Source organism: Mycteria americana, chromosome 1 (genome assembly GCF_035582795.1).
Source record: "Mycteria americana isolate JAX WOST 10 ecotype Jacksonville Zoo and Gardens chromosome 1, USCA_MyAme_1.0, whole genome shotgun sequence".
Lineage (NCBI taxonomy): Eukaryota > Metazoa > Chordata > Aves > Ciconiiformes > Ciconiidae > Mycteria > Mycteria americana.
In genome coordinates, this window is record NC_134365.1 from 39,919,292 (window position 1) to 39,944,834 (window position 25,543).

The 25,543-nt window shown below is 40.3% G+C and overlaps 1 protein-coding gene across 1 annotated transcript in view; it reads left to right on the plus strand.

Annotated features, from left to right (window-relative positions):
* The first annotated feature begins 1,069 nt into the window (after nucleotides 1-1,069).
* RAP1B (RAP1B, member of RAS oncogene family) overlaps nucleotides 1,070-25,543 on the plus strand; it is a 31,877-nt gene continuing 7,403 nt past the window's right edge. The window contains exons 1-4 of the mRNA XM_075495325.1: nucleotides 1,070-1,231; nucleotides 20,297-20,381; nucleotides 21,713-21,781; nucleotides 24,545-24,601. Coding sequence (XP_075351440.1) covers nucleotides 20,325-20,381; nucleotides 21,713-21,781; nucleotides 24,545-24,601 — 183 coding nt within the window. The 5' untranslated portion in view covers nucleotides 1,070-1,231; nucleotides 20,297-20,324. The remainder of the gene's footprint in view (nucleotides 1,232-20,296; nucleotides 20,382-21,712; nucleotides 21,782-24,544; nucleotides 24,602-25,543) is intronic.

Consider the following 25,543-nt stretch of genomic DNA (forward strand, 5'->3'; position numbering starts at 1 on the left):
CTTACTAAGTGTTTCCTAGAAACCTAAATGCTCATTTATTTTTAACCTTTATCTGTTAAACCCTTTGTAACTGGAAAATATTCACGACACAGGAAAAAAGTGACTTATATTATTTAGGACTAAAATAAGAGAAAGGCTAAGAAATATCATAATTATTTGCAGGCAATAGGCATCCTGCTTTGTATCAGCAGGGCTAATGATAGGCTGTTCACATCCAGAGGTGTAATAATCCACATAAAAACAGTAGTATGTTACATTTCTAAAACACCTTTCACCAATGGATAGAAATGTAAGAAATACTGCCCTGGCATTTACGTTTCCAGCTCTTGATGTTCCAAATTAACTTAAGCAACCATAACGTGCTTTCGGCCAGCCTTTGAGCTGTAACTAACCTATGGCTCCTACTTGGGGCTCACAAGAACTTGGGGAGAGACGGACCACGTCATCCCAATGAGAACTTGGGGAGAGGACGCGCTGCTATGGAGCACAAGGCATTTTCGGGAACATCTGACAGGGCTGGAGACGGGGTACAGACAGGCCTGGCACTGCAAGGCAACGCTGGGCTGTGGTTTCCAGCTTTAACACACTTTTCCAGCCCCTGGCCGCCGAAACTGCGCATTTTGCTCGTGCTCCATCCTCAAGTAAAAATCTCCCAAGTCCAACGGAGGGGAATGTGGACGACGACGACGGCTCACGTCTCCTGCCCGCCTGCCCCGGGCCCCCACACGCCCCGGGCCCGGGGGAGGCCTCCCTCGCTGCCACCACAGGCGGTGGCGGCAGGCCGGGGGAGGCCGCAGAGCCGCACAGCGGGCAACCCGGCCCGCCCCAGCAGGGTTTCCAGTCAGGGCAGCGCCGCCGGACCGGCGGCCATCCCTTCCTACCCTTCCTACCCTCAGTCCCCGCCGGTGTGTGCCCGGGGGGTGTCAGTGCCCCGCGGAGGTGCGGCCGCCCCAAGATGGGGCCCGGCGGGCGGGGGGGTGGGGAGCGATGGGGGGAGGGGCGGCTGCGCGGCGCCGTGCCGCGCGCCTGCGCAGGGGGAACGGAGCGGCGAGGTCACCCCTCCCCTCCGCACCGCCCCCGCCGCGCCAGAGCGAGGCTGGGCGTGCGGCGTCACGGCGACGGCCCCAAGCCGCGCCCCGGCACAGGCAGCGAGAGGGAGCGGAGCGGGCGGCGCGCAGCGGGCTCGGCCGGCGAGGCGGCGGCGGTCGGCGGGGAGCGGAGGCGCTGTCCGGTAGGTCGCGGCGGGGAGCGCGGGCCGGGCCGCGCCGCTGTGGCGGTGGGGTGGGGAGCGGCGTGTCTGGTACAGGTGGCGCGGCGGGGCGGGGACGGGCCGGTGGGGGCGGCGGCGGCGGCGGCGGGCGGGGGGGGGAGCGGCGGCGGCGGCGGCGGCGGCGACGACGGGGAGCGGCGCTCTGTGAGGGAAGGGGCAAGAGCCTGAAACATGGCGGAGGAGGAACTGTGAGCCGCCGCCTCGTCCGGCCTCAGGCGCGGGGGGACACGGCGGGGGGGGGCTGGGGGGGAGAGCGGGGCGCTGAGGGGCAGCCGCTGCCAGCCGGGCCGAGGGCCCGGCCCTGCCCTTCGCCGCCACCCCCCTCCCGCCGGTCGCCGGAGCAGAAGTTGGAGCGGAAGCGGAAAGTTGTAACCCCGCGGCTCGGGGCCGCGACGTGGGGCCCGACCGGGTGCGGGGAGGGGCGGGTGACGCCCGGCTCGGCCCCGCCGCGGGCGGGGAAGGGGACGGTCCCCGGCTGCCGTCGTCGTTGTCAGCGGGAAGTCCGAGCCGGAGCCCCACCTAGTCCGGTCGTCGGAGAGAAGCTGCTCGCTCTTTCCGGCCGGTGTGTGGGGGCGAGGCGAGGGGGGGACAGGCCGGGTGCGGTCGGCGGGCTGCCCGGCCGGTCTCGGGGCGCTGCTACCGCTGCTACCGCAGCGCCCCGAGACCGGCCGGGCAGCCCGCCGACCGCCAGTGCTTGTGGTTGGGGTAGCCACGGGGTGGGACAAGCAGGCAACGTCGTGGCTAGCGAGTTCGCCTCCTCCTTGTCACAAAATAAAAAGGAAAATGGGATGACAGGGATGTTCATCTCGTCTAAACAACCCCCACGCCCGTGTCGAAGCAAATGGAAGAATTTGACTGATGTTTCCTGCGCCAAACCCGTCTAATAACCCCGAGATACCTCATACCCTTCTGCGTGTGTTGGTGAAGAAGCGGTGGAAGGAAAGTGAAGTTTGCAAAGGGTCGAATAAACCCAAATCCAAGTGTTTTCACGTTTGCCTCGGATTACAAAAAGAGGATAATAAACCAAGGTTTCCTGCAAAAAAGATCAGTGTGCTTTTACTCCCTTTTCTGTCTTAAAGGGATGGGTTATCCTTTTCAGGGGTTATAAAAAAAAAAAAGCTTTTTCTATACTGCTTCGGGGTATGATAGTAAGGTAGTACGCTTCCAGGAGAGAGGGTGTTTCAGAGATGCCCAGCTTGAAAATTGTACAGGTTGTGTGTGTGTGCTTGCATTTAGATGTTTTGATTAGTGTAATTTGTTCTTTCCAGCATATAACAGCTACATCTTACCCCAATGTGAAATGTGTAGACAGTGTATGACAAAGACTTTTCACTATTCTTTCATGGTCAAATATACATTGAAATTACTGTTATAAAAAAGAAGACACAAAAACCTCTTCTTTTTCATAAATTATAATTAAAAGGCAAAGAAGCAATCACATTGTCTCATATAGTAACCATTCAAAACCAAATATATTTTCCTTTCAAAAGTAATTTTTTTTTTCTACTCCTCTATGGAAAACTTGCAAAATGAATCAAATGATCATCTTTTGGATGACTTGCCTCTGTGTTAAAATCGCAAGCTTTGGGGGGAAAAAAAAACCCCAACAACTTGCTAAGTCAAGTGTTTTCACTTTCTTTATTCATCGCATCGGTTTTTTTTTTTAGTCTTGCTCAAAGTCTATCCTGTAGACTTCATTCTAGCTAAAAATGAGCTGAGTGAATAGTGGAGGTTACCTTGGCTGTTCACATCAAAGGCTTTGCAAATAAACTTTCTAACTAATTAGATGCAGTCTTTTATTCCTTGGTACCTGCATATTTTCAGGGATGCTTCTCGTAGTGGTATGAACTACTTCAATTTCAACTTGCAACCATAGTGTAAAGTTTTATAATTATCTGTAGCTAAATAACTGAGTTTTGAGTTGCACTGTACAATATAAATGTCGTGTATCTTTTTTGCAGCAAATCTGATCGTAACTTGGAGCACCTGTCTGCCTGGGGGTGAAATAATCTGCAAAACAGAGTTGAAAGACTCCGGGTCTAAAACCAGGACTTGTATATGGGAAAAAAACCTGCGATAGTCTTTTTACTGTCTGTAGCTGTGTGTCTTGCTTCTATTACTGCATACATGCACCAGATAAGTTTTCTGAGTGGAATTAAAATTGTGCTATTTTGTTCCGAAGCTCTGCTGTAGGACAGTTCATCAAAAATAAATCTGAAGTGAGCCATGACAGTTCTTTGTGCTGTGCCACTTTTGCAGAGTAAAACTGACTGTCTTTTTAATTGAGAGCCTTTCTGGAGCAGAGGCAAACAGATGGGAATCTAGGTGAGGGCCTACAAAAGGAGAAAGAAATTACTTGTGTGGCTGAGGAAGGAAATGTGCTGAAGGCTATGCTGTAGCTTGTGATCTAACAGTTAGTAAATGACTGGGAACTAAAACAGTTGTCCACCTATCATTTGGGATGTAGGAAGTGCAAGAGTCACAGAAGTACTTGACGCTTACTGCTATAGTGCCAATCCTGTCATCCGCAGAGCTCTGCTAGCTGCTCAGAGCTAGGTATGGAGAGGTGCTCTTAAGGGTAAGAATATCTTAGAGATAAAAACAGGCACTTTTTTGTCCTTGCGTGTATGGTAAGAGGGTAGGCAGGCCCTTTATGAATTGGCTCATCATAAGTAACGCTTAGATAACTTTCAGACATCTGACTGATGTTTGAGAGTGTTCTTCAGGGTAAGCTCAAGTCGTTGTGAGTTTTAATCAAAATTGGTCTCTTAGTAAGCAGATCACTAAGCATGCCCTGTGCAACAGAAGTTCGTGTTTAGCTTGTGGTTGCAAGCACAACTCTTTTGCCTCGGAACAAATACAAAAGCAGACCGAAGTGCACTGTGTAATGTCAGTGCGTTGAATCCCTGCTGAGTTGGGGCAGGCTTCTTCTGTGTTCTGTTGCATCTAGGTCAGGTAGAGGGATATTTTAGACAGCCTCCTTGTTTGGAGAGATTGAAGGAGTATCTACAGTAACTACACCTTCATATTCGAAGGCAAACTTTGTTTTCCTGCTCAGATGTGGTTAAAATGGTCTGTTTCTGTTCTTCTTGCATAAAGCAGGGAAAGAGGAAGGGTTTTTTGTTACTTGAATGCTGTTAATAGGGGACCTGTTTTCAAGTTTATTGAGTTTTCAAATTTGTTCAGCAGTTGGCTGCAGTAGAGCTTTAGTATCTCACTTAAAGCATCTAATGTATCACTCTTTCCTTAAGGCCTGTCAACCATGAGAAAACCGAGTAGAACAGGTGTAGCAGAAGCATTATTCTGATGAAGCTATGGCAGTTTGCTTATAGTAGGCAAGCACTATTTGGAGAAAGTCAAAGACCTTGTCTGGTGGCACAAACTGTTTCTTCATGGAATGGTTGAATGAGGCTACCTTCAAAAGCAGCAGTAGGTTCTGGCCTGAAGCTCTCATCTCTCGAGCTTTGGAATGCCTAAATAAACACTGGACAACTAAAAGTGGAAAGGGTTTTTTATTATTGTGTGTGCCTATTTATGTACACTGTTGTGAGCTTCTGACATACTATGTGTTCCTCTCCTCTAGCAGCAAGGAAAGGAAGGAAGGCTGTAAATGCCAGGTTGGAAATCTGCCTAGTAGGCAACTTTTGAAATATAAAATGATTTGGGGGCTCTTTAGCTATTCAGGATGCTCTTTTTTCAAGAGCAGTGTTTTAATAGTAATTTTTACTATTGAAGCAGTAGAGTGAAAGTTACTATAAGACCCTACAGGAATGTGTGTAGCAGAATTAAAGGAACTTTTTAGAGTTGAGCTAGGAAGAAGAGGCATTCGACAGTATCTTGTATGCTGTCCCACTCGGCTTTCTAGTTATGAATCTAAGGACTTGATGTTATTTGAAGTAAATCCCTGCTATGCAACTATGAAAAGAGACTGCCAATTACAGTACACGTGGTTAGTTCATTCTTGGCCAAGGGAGGAAGGCCAGACCATAGTGCAGGACTGGGACAGCCTAGCCCTTCTAATGGACTGGTGTTTGCATCCTGTGGCAGAGAAGCAGCATCTCATGTTTCTCTTCAGCCTGAGATTCACTTCAGGGAACCCCTAGTTTCTTAGATCACTTCATATCATTCCTGCAGCTGTTGCAACACACGAAGATGTCCTAAATCTGAATGACTTGACCAGGTTTTCTGCAAAAAAGGATATTATGTGCCACTGTTACTCATTCATGAAATAATTTTCAATGTAACTCTAATAATAGAGCTGTGAGAAACTTTGTATCATTAAATTTTGGACAGTATTGAAGAACTGGAACAGGAGAACGGTTTATTTCATAACTGAAGACAAACTTTAAGCAAGGATCTGTAGCTGTAATTCTTGTCTTTATTCATAGAAACTCTGAGAAGAATGTACTCTTTGCATCAAAATTTGTTGACATTGAGGTGAATGTCACTCTTATTTGCTTTAATTGTAACAGTTGTTATTAAGTTTGATTTCAGTAGGTAATCTGGATTAAAGGAAAAGGTGTAGTTAACTATATTCCTTTAGTGTGGCTTACTTCATAACTTTATGTGAAATGAGATGGTGAAAGTGTTTTCTTAAATGAATTTGCTATCTGTATCCCAAATAATGAGTGTTGGCTAGCCTCCTCTTCAGTTAATCTAAAATAACTTGTGAACATAGATAGTCTCAGCAATTGTTTATTTTTGTTTCTCTGTATTAGTTGTCTTAGTTTTTGAAGTCTTGTCCTCTTTTTTCCACTCATAGTCTCTGTTGCGCAGCCTAACCAGTTGTGCCTTCATTTTTTTTCATGTCTGCAATGAAGGGAAATTTCTTAAAAGCATTCTTCAAATATCAGGAAGAAGCAAAAAGAGTACCACCACATCTGTGTTAAAGATGAACTGCAGATATGTGTGTTACCTGTGTGGAGTTCAAGAGGGGAGGTACAGGAGACAGAAGGAGGACCTGTATGTTGCTAAGTGTGGCACTTCAGCACTACTGAAATCAAAGTGTTTTCGGTACTTGCAGGGCCAGACCAGCTACTTTTGTTTTTTCTAAAAGTTTCATGTATGGTCAGTATTTTTTATTTAAGATGAAGCTGGTATGCTGAACAGTGCTTGGACTGCATCAGAACCCAGACAATACTGATAGTTAAGTTGTGCAGTTGTACAATCCTTGCTTGCAGTTAATCAAACTTCTATAACATCTGGTCTGATACTTCCCCCGAAAGTGATTCATGAGAAGACTAGTGGAGAGTTGCAATGTGTTTTATTTCTTCTGAATGTGGAGAAGGAGTAGACTGGAATGTGGAATGGAAGTAATCTATTAAGTGGAAGTTATCTAAGAACCTTATTCTCTGCAATACAGTATTTAGGACTAGATTATTTGTTTATACTGTGCCATTTACAGTTAAGACTGAGCTGTACATGGCTATGTGTCCAGGCTTATGTGGTCAGTTAAGTGTGGGGGCAGCCCAGCGACACACCATGCAGGAACCTCTTTTATTAATGTTGCAAATGTGAAGTGGTTAAGGTGAATTATTAGATGTTGTAAGATGCAGTCTGTAACTCTCCTCTGATCTTTCATTGAGAGGCTACTTACAAGATAACATTCTGAAAGCTTGATGTACAGGATGACCCATAAGCATAGCCTACTTGGCTTCATGTCATTGCTTTTTGCATACAATATTGTTGAAGGACTTTCTCAGGGTTGGGAAAGTGTATAAATTAATACTGCATGCAAACTCTTGACTTTTGCGCTTCTGGAGTTTTATTTATATAGTTAGTATGTATAAGGATATATCACACTGTTGTTCTGTGATTCTTCTGACTTGTTTAAAATGGAGAATTGATGGCCAATAGGCATTCTGTGAGTGTGATGGTTTTATTCCCATTCAGGGAATGGTCCTTTTGTTATTTACTGCCTATTGTTTTTATTGGTGCAAGTGTACAGAAAATGCTATCTGTTTTAATGGATTTTATGATGAGTGGCATCAGAAATGAGTTCTTGGCAAGTGTGACTTCACCTTCAGAGTTCTTGCACATATTATACCAGTCCATAGATGAATTTCTGAGATAGTTCTCTATCAACAGTATTCACTGAATATAAGTATACAATTTGAGATGCCTTGGACTTGTGTTCTTAGTGTGCTGTGAAATGCTGTGTTCAAAATCCAATTTCTGCTGACATTAGTTATTTGAGAATATGCCATGCTTCTAGAAATTGAGGTCAATTGTCATCTTAGCACTTGGTGGAACATAAGAGACTGTGTAGTAGTCCTGTGGCATCAAGAAGGAGCACTGGAAGAGGCAAGAATAGCTGATTGTCATGCTGGAGAATCACTCTCCCATTTTTTTGATATATCTTTTTTGACTTAAGTAGCAGATCAGGTGGGATCTCACCAAAGAAGAGACACCCTCTTACTTGATATAGATTATCCTGGGCATTGAGTAAGTTTGGAGGCCAATAGAGAGAAGTCTGTGATACTATAATAAACAGGCATTCATAACTCATTTTTCAACTGGATGCTTGGTCTTCAAATGTTCTTACTTCTGGTGTACAATTTTCTACCTGCTTTTTATATCTGAATACTAGAGAGAAAGAAGCATTTCAGAATCATACCTATTTCTGCTCATTGTATGTTCTTACAGTTTATTGTTACCTTTTTACCTTTCTTTATATTTGAGCAAGTCCATTGCTTTTTTTAATGATCCTCTGGTTTTTTTCTGATCTCCCTAAACCTTTTATTTCAGGAAATGCCCTAAGCTAAATTGAGGTTCAGCCAGAGATCTTGCATAGAAAACTTAAGTGTAATAGCTGAAGTTCTGCAAAAACTGAGTAGCTGAAAAGAAGATTTTACAATTAAGTGCTTTAGGCCACTGTATGTGCTGGTGTTTGGCATCCTTTTGATCTGGTGTTGCTTTTCATCAAACTCTTAAGAGTAATCTCAGAAGAAAAGTGCTGTATCTACGTGAGTAGGAATTAGAGTGAGAAAATAAGAATATTTCATGTGAAGCCTAGAATGAAAAGATCGAGTAGGTTGTGCAGTTTTATTCTTGACAAACAAAGAAGTCCTGATGCTACCTCTTCCTTTTCTGCTAGAAATCTGGGTCCTGTCTAGCCAGGAAACTGATGGAGAAGTAACATTAAGTGCATGTTAGTTCAGACTTGATTTAACTACAGTAACCAATATTTTGAACAATGTGCAGTCTTGCTAACTGAAAGTACATCCTGCTTCTAGCCAGAGGCAAGATCTTAAGATGCAGTTTGCAAATACTTTTTTCAAAGACAAATATATCAACTTGAAAATATTGGTATTTTCAGGTAATGTAATTCTTCCATTACTTAATCTTATTGTGGACTACTTTTTAAATGAAATTCAATGCCGTAAGTTTCACAGAGGAAAGCTGAAGCCTCTTTTCCAAGCTGAATGCTGACTCTGCTGTGATAGTAGAAGTGAAAATAAGGAACCGTTCACAGCCTTATCTACAGAAGGTTGAAGTCATAAATCCCAAGAACCTAAACAGAGGACACACTGGGTAAACTGGGAGCACCCTAATGTGGAAATACAAGACTGATTTCTTGAAGGATAAACTTGCTTCACTGGAACAGTCAGGGTGCACTGAAAAGTCATTCTTCCACTCAGGCTTTGCCCAAAATATAGCTTGTTTTGAGACACATATATTTAACTTGCTGGAAGTAAAACTCTTCTTCAGTAAACAATTTAGGATGTAGTAGTAATGCTTGTTCAAATGCTGTGGTGATTGTCATAGTCTAAATAATAGATGACTCTTAGAAAACCAGACATGCTGATTTGTATTTAGAAAGGTCTTCCCATCCAAACCTCTGGAGCCGATTTTAAATTTCAGTATGCTTTGGACATCTTCTGCTACCTTATCAAAGTACATGTTTGATTTGACTTAACAGCAGAGTGAGTCTTAAGGTAATGACAGGTTTCTCCAGAAAATGGCAAGCTTTGAAGATGCAGAGGAACCAAAAAGTATGGTGTAAACAAGAACTAGAGTGATCTCAAGAAGATTCAAATAGACTCTTGTGGAGACTTGATTAAACAAGTTTAACCCTCATTAATTTGGTAACTCTCAAGTAAAGATCTGATCCATGAAATAGAAAGCGGTGTGGAGATAAGTGTCATTCAAATTAATTTGGTTAAAATTATTGAGCTTTTTGTGTAGGTGTCATTGTGTCTATGCGCTCAGGCTTGCAAGTGTGAATTGCTTACCTTTAGGTTCCTACTCATAACTGCCAGATTTTTCCCCTCTCTTGGAAATTCCTGACCCATTAAATGAGACTTTTTTGGGGTAAGATGCATCAGCTGCTCACAAAGCAGATGCAGAACTACAGCAGTTCACAGCTTGGCATGTTAAGATAAGCCAGCATTTGTTTTAGTCATTTTTTTTTTTTAAATACCCTTGTCTGACACTTGTGACAACTTAGCAGTTGCCTCAGAAACAACCAAGTTGTATGTGCATCTGCATATGGGCAGAGGTGTGGAGGTCACCTTCTACAGTTGTCATCTTCTAGTCAAGGTATGTTTGTGAGTTGGACGTTCCCTGAGGAGCTACCATCCCTAAGTTCTGGCAGCGAGGCAGTAGCATCTTGAAACAGAACAGGATGTTCTGCCCAAGTTTTGGCTGCTTCAGTTAAGCATTTCAGACTGTTTACAAACCCACCTTCATCAGTGGATCAGCTAATAAAGTTGACTGTGAAAAGAAGCAGTTAAGGTTGCACCTCCGTAGTTGCAGAGGTAGCAAAACCATATGGCAGAAGATGGTAGTTATTCCTGGGTGTTGGTGTATGCTTTTTTCAGCTTAACCTCAGGACAGATGTCTCAAGCTTTAACAAAAGAACTGTTTGTGAGATTACGTATAATTTGGGTGAGTTTGAGTGACATTTGCTGCTCATGTTCAAATACCATGTTTCTGTTAGGGAAGTATTGATTGAGAGGTCAAAACAGACATGAGTTACAATTACTTGGGACTTGGCTGGTATGGTTCATTTATCATGGAAGAACTAATTTTATTCCTGTTAATGAATGCTAGTAGCTAGTATTCTCAATTTGCATAGAATCAGTGTCCTTTCAACAGATAAAACTTCTAATCTTAATTAAAATGACGTATGGGAATTTGTAAGACTGCTCTCAGGCTACCAACCTGATTTGTAATAGAATTACTGTAAATCATACTATGGAAGGATACTTTGTATGTAAAGGGCCTACACCAGCCAGTCTTAAATGGCCAGTAATGAAGGATCATATAATGAAGGAATTCTATATGTCTGTGCCTTGACAATGTGTTAGTAATCTAACAAACCTGAATTGAAACCAAACTTTTAATAATGAAGACAGTGCAAGTAATGATACCTTGGTATGCAAGCTCTGGCATTGCCAGGGATGTATATGATGTGTAGGTTATAGAGCAAAATAGGCAGGAGGGACAAAAATTCAGGTGGTATTGGAATTGCAGCTGAACTGAGCATTGCCTTATGTCGGTAGAAGGAAACGTGATACAAAGCTTTACTGGTTCAGCAGCCAGTGTCACAATGAGAGTAGAGCTAGGACTGCCAGATGTTAAGCAGATGACACATGGAATTTGAGGCTAGGTCTTGTCTCTGCAACAGAAGTTAAGCTGCCTTTTTCCAAAGAAGAGTATCTTAAGCCAACTGGCAAGTTTATTCTGGAAGTAACTTTCAAACTGCACGAGTGCATTTTTACAAGAGAAGTATCTTGACTCTGAAAATCTCCACGCCTTACTTGGTAGTCCTGCTGTTTTTAACTGGTTTTGTAGCTTGAAAGATAAAATTTGCTGTAACATTTATGCAGAGAAACAAATCCTTGTATCTGCTTTTAATCAGAAGGATGCATATTAGGTAAAGCATGTTGGGTATACCATGATGTGGCAATCCATTAATTGATAAAAGTTTTACAACTAAATCCTGATCCTTCTCTGCAATGACATTAGAGCCAAATTCACAGCAGTAAATTGCTGTCTCAGTTCTCAAAACTTGCTGTATGGTTGAATACTTAGCTTATGTCTAGCAAGATATCATAATGCGGTAATTATGCATTATCTGAATTTAATATACTTGTAGTATTTCTAAAAATCTGAGTGTTCTTCTTCCTATTTATTGTCTGCCTGGATTTTCTTTGCAAGCATAAAAACATTTGCAATTCAGTTTCTTCAGGAATTCCGAGATCACTGTTTTAGCTGGAAGTCTGACTGGTAGAACACGCACAAACAACTTTCATGGGGGAGGGTGACTATTTTACAGAAATAGGGAGAAAATGCAAAACCATGGCAAACAGTCACCAAAAATAAGAATAAATCTGATAAATGTTGCAAACTCCAATTGAGGCTTAAATAGACTACATAGCTTAGGTTTTATAAGGGACTCCAAATTTGAATTGACAGATTTGAATTTTTGCACAAAGATGAAACTTGAACTCAGTAAGTGTTGAAGCATAGCATATTTTTTAGTAGCTTAAGAATGTTCATTACATCACTTGCTTTGAAATTGCTTTTTACACTTTGTATGAAACTTCTGCAAGTTGCACATGCTTGTTAGTCTCTCACGTTAGGAAGCTTTCATCTTGAAATATCAGTGGCTTCAAGAAGACCAGTTTTCATCCTTAGAACATGTATTAAGTCTGTGTTCAGATTTAAGATCTAGCTGGGAGTTAACTTTGACTTAAGAAAAATCAGATTTTATTCAGCTATAATAATTATAGACAGTGGAACTAGTCTCACAAGGTAAGCTCACATTAGCTGCTTTGCAGAAATTGTCCCTGTGTGCAGTATTAATCAAGGTAGCTCCTTTCGATGAAAGGAGGAAAACTTGGTTAAGCTATCTCTGCGGGCAAGTGTCCCTGTGGGCAGTTCAAGGAGCAACTTAAACCTCAGTGCACTGTTTGTGCTGCAGTAACTTGTTTTCAGGTTTCTGCCTTTTTCTCAGGTGGTTAGTATGATTTCATGTCACTGGATAAGCTTAATCACCCAGACAGCTTTTTGAAAATCCTCTGAAGATTCTCTGGCATCAGTTAAAATAGTTGAACATAATCAAATAAATATTTTTGTCCAAGAAAAATTACTCTATTAGTGCCCAGAAGAACTAGCTGTCCAACTGACAAAATACTTGTTTGTCAAGACAAGAAGCTATCAAAACCAGGTAAAAACTAGAAATAAAAATAGCTTCTAGCTTTGTTTACCGAACAGTTGACTCACTTCCAAAGAGTCTGCATTAGTAATGAAATAGCTCTACTTCCAGGAGTCTTGAGTATAAAAGTCTTTAATTAGGCCCGATCAGCTTTTCAGTGTATCTTGTCTTCAGAATTGATTTCTGAATAATGTTTTCTATAAATAAGTGTGAAAGTCAGCTCTGGAGTATTTTAATTTCTCTTTCATAAGAGATACCGCTTACCCTGTTGAGTAAGTATCATCTGAGTTGCTTTAATTCCTAAAGCATCTAAAAGTTGGTGAAAATGAACAGGTTTCCACTTTGGGTTATGTTGTCAAGGTGCTGCTCAGGCACTGAAATTATTCTTCAAAAACAAAAACCCCCAACAAACCTCCTTGGAGTTGAGGGATAAGAATTTAGGACTTCCCTTTACATGTAACTATTTGGGGAATATTAAGAACAGCACACATCCTCTCTAACTAGTTGCTTCCCCGAAGAAAGGGGTTCTAAAGTAAGAGGCTCAAAACTGAGTGGAATCTGGATGGTATAGACAATTAGAAAGATTTAGGTTTGGCTGCCTGAGACTGCTCCAGTACCAGAAGTGGGAAACATCTTGTCTGGGAAGGCTTAATCCTCTGACCTTGGCTAGTCCTGTGACTGAACTAGAGCTATTTTTCCAAATGTCTGACCATTGTCATCTTGTTCCATCTCAGGGCCAGTATACCCTCTCTGAGAAGCAGGTTTTTCTTCCTTGGCTTTTTTTTCCCTCCACTGCGAATTGTAAGCAGGTAAACCAGTTGGTTAATTTGCTTCATCTGTCATTCTAATGTTTGAAACTTTTTTTTTTCTTATGCAAACAGTTCAGATTAATTTAGGAGTACTATTCCCAAGGTGGTTCTAACAAAGCATGTCTTCCAGAGAGGTAAATGTGCTGGGGCAGAAGCATTACGAAAATTTTAGTGAATACACTGCAACTTCACGATACAACCAGAATGTCAGGGTCTGAACAAGAATCGTGGTGTCTGTAAAGTGCTGAATAATCATGATCCCTTCTGAAAATGATAATGCTTCTGGGTTGGATTATTTGTTTAATTCTAGACCTGAACAACTAGTTCACATAAGCAAGTCTCGGGGATATCTTGAAGTAATGACTGTATTTAGTTCATGTCTTTGGCCTGGGGCTGAGCTCCAGTTTGAGCTTCATTTGATTTAATATCACTTGGAAAGATTGGATTATTAGCTTTCCCATTCCTCAGACAGGTAATAAAGTTGAATCAGAAACCAGAATTTGAAGCTGAAGGAATTGAAAGAAAACTAAATTCTAAAAAAACAAAACAAAACAACAACAAAAAAACCAAAACAAAAAAAAACCCCAACCAACCAAAAACAACAACAAAAAACCCACTTTCATAAATACTGTATCAAGTCCAATTACCAATGGTATTCAAACCTTGATGAATTCTTTGTTGTGTGGTTGCTTTTTAGGAAAGCTTTACAAGCAGTAAGCGTGCAGTTTCTTCATTCACTACTAAAGTAGGGTTTCTTATTCCTCAACTTTCTTAGCATCATTGCTTTGGTTTGCCTTTTTCTGGAGACATACTTCAAGAAATTGTTCAAGAAAATGTCCAGGAGGCACTTTTTCCTGGTTTACCTGATAAGGGCAGAAGCTGAAAGCAAGTTCCACGTTCATGGTCCTTGACAGATGTGAAGCTTTGAAAATACCTTTCTAGTGTTTTGTCTTGGTTAACCTTTCTTCCTTCTGTTCAAATGGTATTTATTCAAAGATCTGTTCATCCTTCAAAGAGAATCTTTATTGGAAATAGTGTCCATGTGCATATAAAACTCTTGCTCCTCTAGTTTATCAAGTACTTTAATTTTAAGAAGTGTGCCATTCAGAAGTAGAATTAAGCAGCTACTTTAATACCCTACACTAATGCATTAATACATGCATTAATTAGAAAAAGTAATATGAACGAACTAACAAGAGAGGCTGTACAGACATGGTGGTTTTATGGACTTACATTTCAGGAAGTATGCAAGGCAGTTACTGAAGTGCCACTCGCAGTTAATGGAGGCAATCTGAAAGTGAGCTCTGTACTTTCGAGAGATTGTATACTTGAGACAGTATTGGAATCGGTTTATGTGAAAACACTATTTCTTGAAGAAGAGTAGTTTCCCTCCTTTTTCTCTTTCTAGCTAAATCTTGCATTAGACATCTCCAGAGTTCACAGTTATGTTAAATATCTGTGCATATAAATATTTGACTCAGCTGTTCAAAGCCAGTACCCGCTCCAGTTAAGAGAAAAAAAGCCTTACTTTTTGCATGCTTCCTAACCTTTTGTTCTTTAGCACCTGCAGAGAGACCACAGTTGACAGTATTTTTCTGCCTAAAGATGGAGAAGCAGAAAAATGAAAAAGCAAAGGAAGTTGGCATTGCTCTCACTCCTTGCAAGTCTGTCACCTTAAAGATAGCCAGCTTTCAAAGTAAAATTTCTCTCTTAAAATGGACACCACTAAATGAAGGGGGATTCAAACAGGTTACTTGGTTCATTTGATAGGAATAAGTTTAAACTTATTTATATCTAATCATTGGATGATTCGGTGGATACTTCTCATTAACTGTCCAATAAATATGGGGGGATTTTGCTCATCTGTTGCTCGGTTATCATGGTCTCTTCATTTCTGTTGTGCCCCTTTGAGTATATCCATTTTACAGCCCTGAGATTGGGTGGTCTGGGGAGTACAGACAAATATTGTTGTTGGACTTAACCCTATCGTATTGTAGAAATGCTAGCCATGCTGCGATGTAGCTGTAGCTTCAGAGTGCTAAGTTTTAGACAAGGAAACATGTAAACCTAACTGTCTCCTTATTTGAATGACTGAGATCGTGTGATCTAATGATCCTTTTTCCTCCTTTCCAGTTAATACAATTGCTTTCTGATAGCTTTAGAACTGAAGGGTATAATTGAAATGACTGGTTAGTGCAGACTGCTGAAAATTATTCCTAAGGTGCTACATTGAGCTCTCTTGACTGTACAAATAGTTCAATAATTACATATTCTTCTAAAGTTCTTCCAGTAACTTCCTTTTTTTGGCGGTGGAAGGGGATGACAATATGTGAAATGCAAGGCACAGACTTTATAAAGAGATATTGCATGCATTAAGTCCAGTATCTGTTTTAGAAAGGCTAGGGAAATGTTTTTAGGGGTGGGTTTTGTTTCTTTTTTTTCCAGGCAGAAAAGGAAATCCACCAGAAGTTTGAGCTTCCATCTCGGGTTCTATAGTTTGCCTCTCTTTCAACAGTTCAACTTTTTACTTTAATGTCTTGCTTGAAGCTTAATGGCTTCTGTTGTTTCAAATGCTATCAGGGTAACTGAAAGATAGGGTGCTTTAGGGCTTAAACCTCCTCTTTTATACTTTGTCGTCTTCCTCCTCTGCCCCCACTCGTTTGTCATAAATGAGTCAAAAGGAAATAGTGATGGCAGTGGATGGAGCTGAATACAGTATTAGTTCCAGAGTCAAGTATTGTGTCAATCTGAAAAGTAAAGTAAGAGCAAGATCAGGGTTTAGGATGCAAGTAGTCTGTACAATATGTGATATGGAAAAATAGGTTTGAGCTAGAGGAGAGTCAGGTCAGGCTAGTTGGGAATCACTGGAAAGTCAAGTTCAGGCAAGATCAGAGCCCTAACTTAGGCTGGGGCACACTTGCAGCCAACAGGAATACCGGTCAGTGAAAAAAGCGCATGCTAGGCTTTTATTCCAAACAGTGTGTTGGACTGCAGTGTCCTAAAGCAGCTCCTAGCTTCATGGGCTGGTGGTTTCTTAGTTGAGAAGGAGGCAAAGACCTGTAACCAGGAAAGCTTTCTTAGGAACGTTCTCTTAGCTAGGAATTGAGTTTTTCTTTTCTTCTAGAAAACAGTAAGAAGAAGGTGAAGTTACATCAGGACTGCTACTCAAAGCCAGTGGGGTGATAGATCTAAGTGGGAGCAGATGATAGATGATGCTTCTGCCGCATGCTGTGTCAGAGATGTCCAAGTTAGCTTTCTTAAAGCATTTTGGAGAATGCATTGGTTTGCGTTTCATTCCAAGATGTCACAGCCAGACTACCTGATGATAGACCAGTGCAGAGATGCCAAGCTACCTCTATGCTGTATAGGTGTGTGTATATATACAGGATTACTGTGTGATCTCAGTGAGTTAAGGAGTAACTGTACAAATGACAAAACAGTTGTCACGGAGAAAGAGGAAGTTAAGATTGCTCATTGCCCGAGTTTGGAGGGAAGGTCAGATAAATGTTTGAGTGTACTGCAGTCTGGCTTTGTCATGTCTTCAAAGACCTTTAAAAAAACTTTTTGCTTAGGTGCTTCAGAGATTAAGAAGATTGGCCAACCAAGCTGTAATAGTGTGTATATATAAGCTTTAATTATGTACCACCACTTAAAGTAGTGAAATCAGCTCCAGAGTATAGTTCAGCAATTGGATATTTAGGGCTGAACTTCCAAATCTGGATGCTGAAAGAAGCCTTGGCTTGCATTAAATTCCTGAATCCCTGTTTGAGAGCCAGAATGGAATTGCCAGTCTCTCACTAAAACCAAGTTGTTAGCTTCTCATTTCAGGATTTGGAATTTTCTTTAAGGAATTGTAGATCATTCAGTAAGAAAAAGTCACAAATTACTGAAAACACTAGGTAAAACAGGTATTTGGTAGCTGCTGCTTAAGTTATGTTACTTCTAAATTACTGTCAGCCTTTGTTACTGACATCTCCATATTTAGTTGCTGAATTCAGACTGAAGACTGAAAAATTCTGCTTAAACTGTTCTTTTCAAGACAGTGAAATTGCTGCAGTTCACCCAGATTACTGTACTGGGATTTCCCCTACACGCACTAGTTTGTCATTCTAGTGACACCTTTCCAAAAATAAGGGCATAACTGAATGTTTGTTTTAAAGAAATGACAGGCATGTAGTTACAGGTTTAACTTGTCATGAGTTTGAAGGGTGCATTTCAGTACAGTTAGAGACAATCCTTTTTCCTATGGTTTGTAGAAAGGCTGGATGACTTACGGGTTTGTGGATCTAATTGAACATTTACAGTGGTGCCAAACAGATTAAACTTGTGTGCATGGTTCTGGTGGTCCATGTTTGCAAAAAATTCCTGTAGGGAAGGAAACATAGTTTTTAAAGTCAGGAGTGAAAAGATATTCTATTACGTGTGAAAATCACTGAAAAGTCTCAAAATTTATTGGTAATAGAAGCCTGTGGGGAGACCTGCTTTGCTGGGTATCAGGTCAGTATTATTTCCTTATAGCTTTCTCCTTGCATTCCTATTGCTTGCTTAAGGTGCAATAAATGGTTTAGGTAAGTTGAAAGATTGCTCATCGTGTGCTTTCAAGAAGAAAATTAAATAGGACCTAGCCTGTTGATTTCTCAAGTCTTCTGACAATGTGGAGTTAATCAGTGATGGCAAAGATGGACACTAACATGGAGGTGCTCTAATTTCTATGTAAATCATCTTAGCATTTTGAGCTAAACACCTAACAGATGGTCTGACTCCCAGAGATGCTGTGAGATTACTGCTGATGAGAGGGGTCTTTCTTACCTTGCTTCCGCTGCTTACCTTGTACAAGCACCTGTGTTCGATTCCCTGCACTTTCCCTCTCCCTCAACCCCCAAATTATTCATCTGTTGGGGAGGGTTTCATCTTTCTGCGCACGCGGAGAGGGGAGAAAACGGGTAACTCAATCTGGTGTGCTAGAGCCAGTACAGGAGAGGAACTGAGACCTTCTCCCAGGGCAGCAGTAACAGTCCTGTTAGCTCAGTTGCTAGAAGGACTGAGAGAGGTGTGTTTTCTTGAGCAGTATGGCCCAAAGACATGTCCCAAAATCTGTGGCCTTGTTTTGTTTTTGCTGAGTCAGTTTTCAACAAAGATGAACAAGCAGATCTGCCAGACTGCTGTAGGCAGCCACACTAGCTAGTGTGGAACAGGGGAACAGATCTAGCTTGTAGGAGAGGAATGGTCTCAAAAGAATATTTTGTTTGCCTCTAGTTATTCATGAAACTACAGTCATTATAACTGCGGTTAGATATCTAGACAAACATTAATCAACTTTCAGACTTAGGAAGGGATTTTTTTGAAAACTGACTTTTGGGATCCTGCTGTTCTTTTTGAGAAGTGTTTATTTGCTGGGAAGAGGTTGGTTTAATTTTCTTATACAAGTGTGTGTCTGATTCTTTGTTTAGCATTTAAGTGTTTCAGAATGAGAAAATGCGTGCTGTCTCCTTTTGGATAATTGTTTCTTATCAATAGTAACTGTTAGCTTTACTATAGAAGGGTTTATTCAGTATTTCTTTATGGGAGAACAGTAATGAGGTAGAGGAAATAATAAATCTGATGGTTTGCAGCATTTCATTGTAGCTGCATTAAGAGTTGATAGTTTGAAAATGGCCACTGTATTAAAAAAAATTAACTAAGACCTTTTATCAAACCCTGCTTAGTGAACTGGATTGTTGTGTCATGGTTGTACTTTCTGTATAGAGATCAAACTTTGGATGTTATTTCAAGTAAATGATAATATAAATAAAGAGATGCTATTGCCTAAAGAAGTTTCCCGTTCTGTGGTTTTTTTGTTTGTTTGGTGGTTGTTTGGGGTTGTTTGGTTTTTTTTTTGTCAGCATGCTGATGCTTTCAGTTCTTTACAGGAGACTGGAGACATTTCATGCATGTCAGCTCATATGAAGAAAATAATTTATGTGTGTATGTGTATGAAATTACAAAACTTGTGTGATATGAAATAAGTTTGGGCGATGGATGAGGAGAGGATGTAGTAGCTGTGAAATTTGAGACGTTTTTAGAATTACTGTATCAGTACCACAGGTAACAAGCATTAGCAGCTGTCTACCCCATAAACCTATTCAATACTGTGAATATAGTGACTGTAAAACTGCAAGCTCTTTAGGCATCTGTGTGGCTCTTGGGAATATTGGTTTGGGTCTGTTGTCGCAAAATATATAGTGCAAGCAACTTCTTGTGAGTGAATGAAGGATCTCGAAAAATAAACCTGTGAAATACCTTAATGCTTGCTGTGACTATAGCTGAGAGGTGCCATGGACTTGTTTGCATGACTAGAAGAGATTTCGTAGGTTTCTGCAAAATGTTACGAGATGAACACACCTCACTGGGTGGTATGCTGTTATCCAAGTAACTGGCCTATCAATTGGAGTAAATTAATTTCTATGCCTGATTCCTCCTTGCTATAAATAGAGATTAATCCATCCAGAGGCCTCTAAGGAGGTGATACATGCACTTGGGTGTGAGCAGTTCATCCAGATACTTGTGCGCTTTCTTTGAAACACCTGTGATATTTTGGCAAGATTGTGATACTGAGGGCTTTATTACAGAGAATCTTAATCTCTTCTTGCCTTTTCTCTAAATTACTGTTTCATGGGATATAAAAATCTCCATTTAAAAAACTTTCCAAGTCTGTACTATCTTGACTATGAAATAAGGCTAGATAACACACAAATAATGGTGGTTCTTTAAGTGTTAAAATCCCGGTAACAAGAAAACCTTGGAGGTACTTTATTTGTGCTAGATGAAAAAGTAGCATCGTTCAGCAGTTACTCTGTCTTGAATAAATGTCCATAGTTTCCATATTGTGTAATAATTAGTGGCACCCTGCTTAGGTTATGCCTGGTTATAATGGTGTATCTCCTGCATTTATCAGTTGATACCAATATTTAACTGTTCATGTCTTGTTATATATGCGATCTTACAGTGGCTGTAGTAATGCTAAAATAGTTGTCCTGTTGATCAAAATGGTGAACAATTTATTGTGTGTTTTAGGTATTGAGGGTGATTTATCTCTTGCATCATGCGTGAATACAAGCTAGTGGTTCTTGGTTCTGGAGGTGTTGGAAAGTCTGCTCTGGTAAGTACTCTCTGATGCAGTTCAAGTACATGTTCTTAGGCTTCTCATGTCTCTTTTTCTCTAATACACTCTCTACTAACCCATATTTCTTTTATGTAAGTGTGCACAAATAAACATAAATGTAAGTAATGACTGCTGAGGGGTGCTTGGTCAGATCTTTGCCTGTCTTGCACAGTGAAGTGCATAGCCACAGCATTATGAAGGTCTCTGGCTTCACTGGGTAACCCAGCCATAGGTCTGTGGGAAATCAGGCTGCTTCATGAAACTCACACAGTGAACTGGTCTGCCTGTGTCTGGCCTTGGTAACTCCTGTCTCTAGAAAGGTCTTCAGGGTGCTGTTTGCTTAATGTTTGATAGCAGTCTCTAAAGCACTAATATTTCTTTTATGCAAATACAAATATATATTTGCATGCTTATAGGAACCTTATCATGTTTTCTACATATTTCCCTGGAAGCAGGTGTATAGCTGTGGCAGGCAGGTAGATGCATCATCATGCATCTACAAAGAGCTCATGCATTTTAGTTAAACAATTACAGAAAAGTTTAGTCTGACCTAGACTAGCACTGAAAAAGTTCACAGAATATGGTGTTCTCAACCCACCTAAGAACTTTACATCTTTCAGTTTAATTGTGCACCTTATAAAGTAAAGTCCAGAGGGAGGTCCACTCTATCAAATAAGAACTGTTCTCTTACAAAGCTGTTCCTAAAGGAAAACTTAAATGACAAATCATCTTAGAGTGTGAAAGAACTTTTTCCTTCACCTCTGAATTATTTATCTTACTGCAGCATTTCTGGATTTGAACCTGTCTGCTCTGACTTGGCCATTGAGTCTTAAAGTTCCACTTGACTTGCGCTAGGTCCTATGTGCTAGGTACAGAGGAATATCCTACTGAGTCTGGTTAAGACTAGTAAATGCTGGCACTTGCTTTTTGACTAATTCCGGTGCTGGCAGATAAATAGCAGAAGATGCAGTAGTTCTAAATGCAAATGGAAAAGCCATGCAGCTGTATACAATATCCTATTCAATTAAAAACTAATAATGATTCCAACAGTTAGACAAACCTTAAATCAATGCATGCTTTAATTCTTAGGCTCCAAGTGATAGTGGATAAAGGAAGGTGTAGCATTGCTTCATCTAACAGTACTTAGTCAAATAGACATATATGTCTACTCTAACTGTTGTTTCTTATAATTTAGTTATGTCAGTCACTTAATTTGTTTTCCAAAATGTAGCGGATAACTGAGTATACACCTAGAACAGTAATTTGTGTTCAATGTTTACAAAATGTCACTGTACAAGAAGAATCTTACAAGAACTTTTGTGTTGCAGACTGTACAGTTTGTTCAAGGAATATTTGTTGAAAAATACGATCCTACGATAGAAGACTCCTACAGAAAGGTACATGCAAAAGACCTCCCTAGTGTTACAGAAACTTAAAACTGCAGTACACATTGTCAAATATTTGAGTCATTGCTTGAAAAAGGGTATGCCTGGTAATGCCATGTAATACCTGGTAACTTAACAAGTTTGAAATGTAAAGGTGCTCTTAAAGTCTGTCTAAAATGAATAATTCAAGACTAGCTTTTTGATGTTTAAGCATAATACCTTACTAGCTAGTCAGTAAAAAATGGTAATTTCATTGTCAGAATTGCAAACTTTTTTTAAGTAAAATAAACTACTACTACTACTTATTTTTTTATAATATTTATTATTATTTTGTGCGTGTTAGTATATGCAGGTAGATTTGGACCTGTATGTTGGAGGTTCTAAGTTTCTTTGCTACTAGGAAAATCTGCTAAAAACAACTTGAGGCTCACCTTTAGAACACTGGAGGCAACATTGTATTCTTAACAATTTCACTGATAGCTTGATATGCTTCCATTAGATGGGTGGTGGTTGTTTTATTAATAAGTTAACAAAACCTTATCATAAATGAATGAACACTTACAGTGGCCTGTTAGTTCCTCTCTTCCTATCTTCAGCATGACAGGCTGAAAGGTCTGACTCTGCTTGTATCATCTTGAATCTCCATATTACTCACTCTTCAGTTTCAGCTGAGACCATGATTAATATTCCAGGCTAAGATAGTTTACATCTGGACTGTTACCAAAAGAGTTCACCATTTGGTGAAGCAGATTAGTTGTTGGCTGTGTCAGTTTCTTAATTCTTTTTCTTTTTCTAGCTGAACTACTTTTCAGATGCATTGATGCTCTGATGTAGCTCACCATGTGGCCACAAAAATACCAGTGTCTATACAAGGAAGGCAAGATACCAAAACCCTAGCTGGGAATGGGCAAAAACTGCAGTACCTGCTCTCTCAGCATTAGACTACATTTACATTGGAATAAAGAGGCTGCATTAACAGCTATTGCAGCCTATAGTTACCAGAATCTCTTCTGAACTGAGGAGGAATTAGTGAGAGCAAAATGATAATTTCACACTTGTTTTCTTTGACCTCATAGAAATCTATATGCTGGAAAAATCCTAGTCTTTCTTAAGCATGTGGGCTTCCAGCCAAAGCTAGAACTCTTATTAAAGAGACAACATAGCCACTTACTTTTTCTGTATTAGAGAAAAAGGAATTTTGGATCCTACCTCGACGTCTGGTGCAAGCCTTTGCTGGGTCAGGCCCAATAAATGACTCCAAAAATATTCACAAGCTGTACTAAAGTGAAATGTTTCCTTTGTTATATATTTACATTCTTCGGGTCATACTAGATTCATGATGTTTGTTAGGTGGATTTTTCCAAAGACTGTTTCCATGGATCCTGAAAAAGTAAAGCCATCTCAAGAAATTCTGCCTTTTGCTAAGTAATGTTTTTAGCAAAGATCTTGTAATGTTCCTTTCAGGTTTGGTCCTGAAATGAGTAGGAATATCTCTGTGTATTCTTCTTTTCAAATCAGGCAGATTGTTGAAGTCTTGCTTAAGTCCGGACAACACTTCATGCAGTCATTTTCTTCCCTTCACTGCTAGTTACAATTCTAACTTGCTGCTTGACTTGGGTGACTTTAAAATGTATTGGTTTGCCAGTTGCAGTTCTGTACTATTAATCTTAAATCTAATTTTATAATACTTGAAATTGTGAGGATGGGGCTTGAAATATTTTAAGTTTGTCTGGAACTAAATAATTTGAGCATAAAGTCTTGAAACTTGACACCTTGGTTTACTCCCCAAATATTTCTTCATGAAGAGAATAGATGCTGCTTAATTAGCTGAATAACTTTGTCAGCAATACATGCTAAAATAGTGGCTATTGAAGGAATCTCCATCCCTAGGGGACATGGGGGAGGTGTGGAAATACTCCTTCCCCCCCGCCCCCAGCTCAAATCTAGTTACAAAAGAAAAGCTCAAAGTTAAACTAGTGATAATGCATATATTGGGAATAGGGGACACAAAGTTCTTTCTGAGTGCTGATCTGCCAACTAGGAATTTTACATGCAAATGGAAACAAGGGAAGTGTACCAGTAGCTTGAAAGAAAAAATAAATGTGGGTAGCCTGCTTGAGACAGCTTGAGGGCACTTCCATGTCCTTTGATGCCCTCAATGCCTTTTTTTTTTTTTGTAGAAACTAGATAAAGGAACTCTGAAATAGATACAGAAACTGATCCAGTTTCTTAAACCTTCTATTTTTTGCAAATTTTTCTAAGCTGGATCAGTTTCCTAATTAGTGTCACTAAAGGCTTGTTTTGGGGACACCACTCTTAGTGGTTTGCTTGATTTATTGTTTGCTGTGTACTACTTACTCTCTTGTTGATCTAAGTTACTATTCAATGAGCATTAGTATGCCAATCCAACTTTCTAGCTTTCACCTGTACTTTTCTTTAAATCTGTGAATGATCCCTGAAACAAGTAGAAATTAGTTGTGCTAGTTGCTGATAACCATCATTACAAATTTAGCAGCTTCAATTTGAATAATCAAAAATCCCTAATCACTTTGCAAAGTGGTACTTGGCTGCTGACGCTGCTTTTGAAAATGTCACTAGGGCTCTTTGAAAACAGCATGAAGAAGCCTTTCAAAGTGTATATCCATATAAACTTCGTAAGCCATTATGTTGCTTTATGCATTATGAATTTGCTTATAAAATCACACAATTCCTGGTGTCTTTGGAGGGGAGAGTTTCAAGAGGAAAAACTCTAACCACATCTTTCTCTCTTGACAGCAAGTTGAAGTAGATGCACAGCAGTGTATGCTTGAAATCTTAGATACTGCAGGAACGGTATGTAAAACTAACTTTCCTAAATACTGATGTACAGTGTTAAAACCATCAAAAGCTGTAGGGATGTAAATGATGACACGTTTCCTTCCTCGTTCTCTAAAAGAGTAACTGTGGTCAGTGCATTGGATTAAAGGATGTTCTTTAACATACTAGTATTTAAACAAAAACTTGAGTATTGCAGCAGAAAATGAATTGCAAGTTTCCTGTGAGCTCATGTTCTGTAATAGGGGAAGCATGAGATTGATAATTTTAAAAGAGCTTGTGCTGCTGTTTTGAGTTTATATTGCCCAGAGGAAAATTTAGGTCCAACGGTTACTTGGGTTTGATTTCTGTTGCTGTAGAGAATACGTGCTTTCTTCTCCTCTCCTTTTTCTTTTGCGTGTGAGATGTAGTCTGACATTGGGGTAAAAATAGTATCGCTTTAGTCAGCTTATGTGAACTCAAAGCGCAGGGTTTATGCTGACCCTTTGCGTACTGGTCAGGTTGTTCTCTGACTTGTTCCGAAGTCTACTGAAAGCAGTCATTTCCTTCATTGATTCCTGTGAGCGCAAGCTCAAGACCCTTGGGGTGTAGCATGTGTTCTCTGAACTATAACAATAATCTGGTCCAATAATAATTTATTTGAATTCCATATTAGAGTAAGGCCATGTAAAACTACAGAAAGGTGGAGTGGCTGTTCTCTGGAAATATATTGGGCTTTTCATCTGACATACAGCAAGGGACTTGGTGAGTGATTGATCAGTCACAAGTGATTGACAGTCACCAGCTCACCAATGCGAGAAAGGCAAATGCTGTTCCACAGTCATACTGGTGAGAGTTTTCAAACGGGGGAAGTCCTAATGCTGCTGTGCAGTGCACCAGCGAGTCTTCATATGCAATATTGTAGTTGTCACCAAAGTCTAGAAAATGTGACCAATCTATTGAGTGTCTCTATCCTCTAGT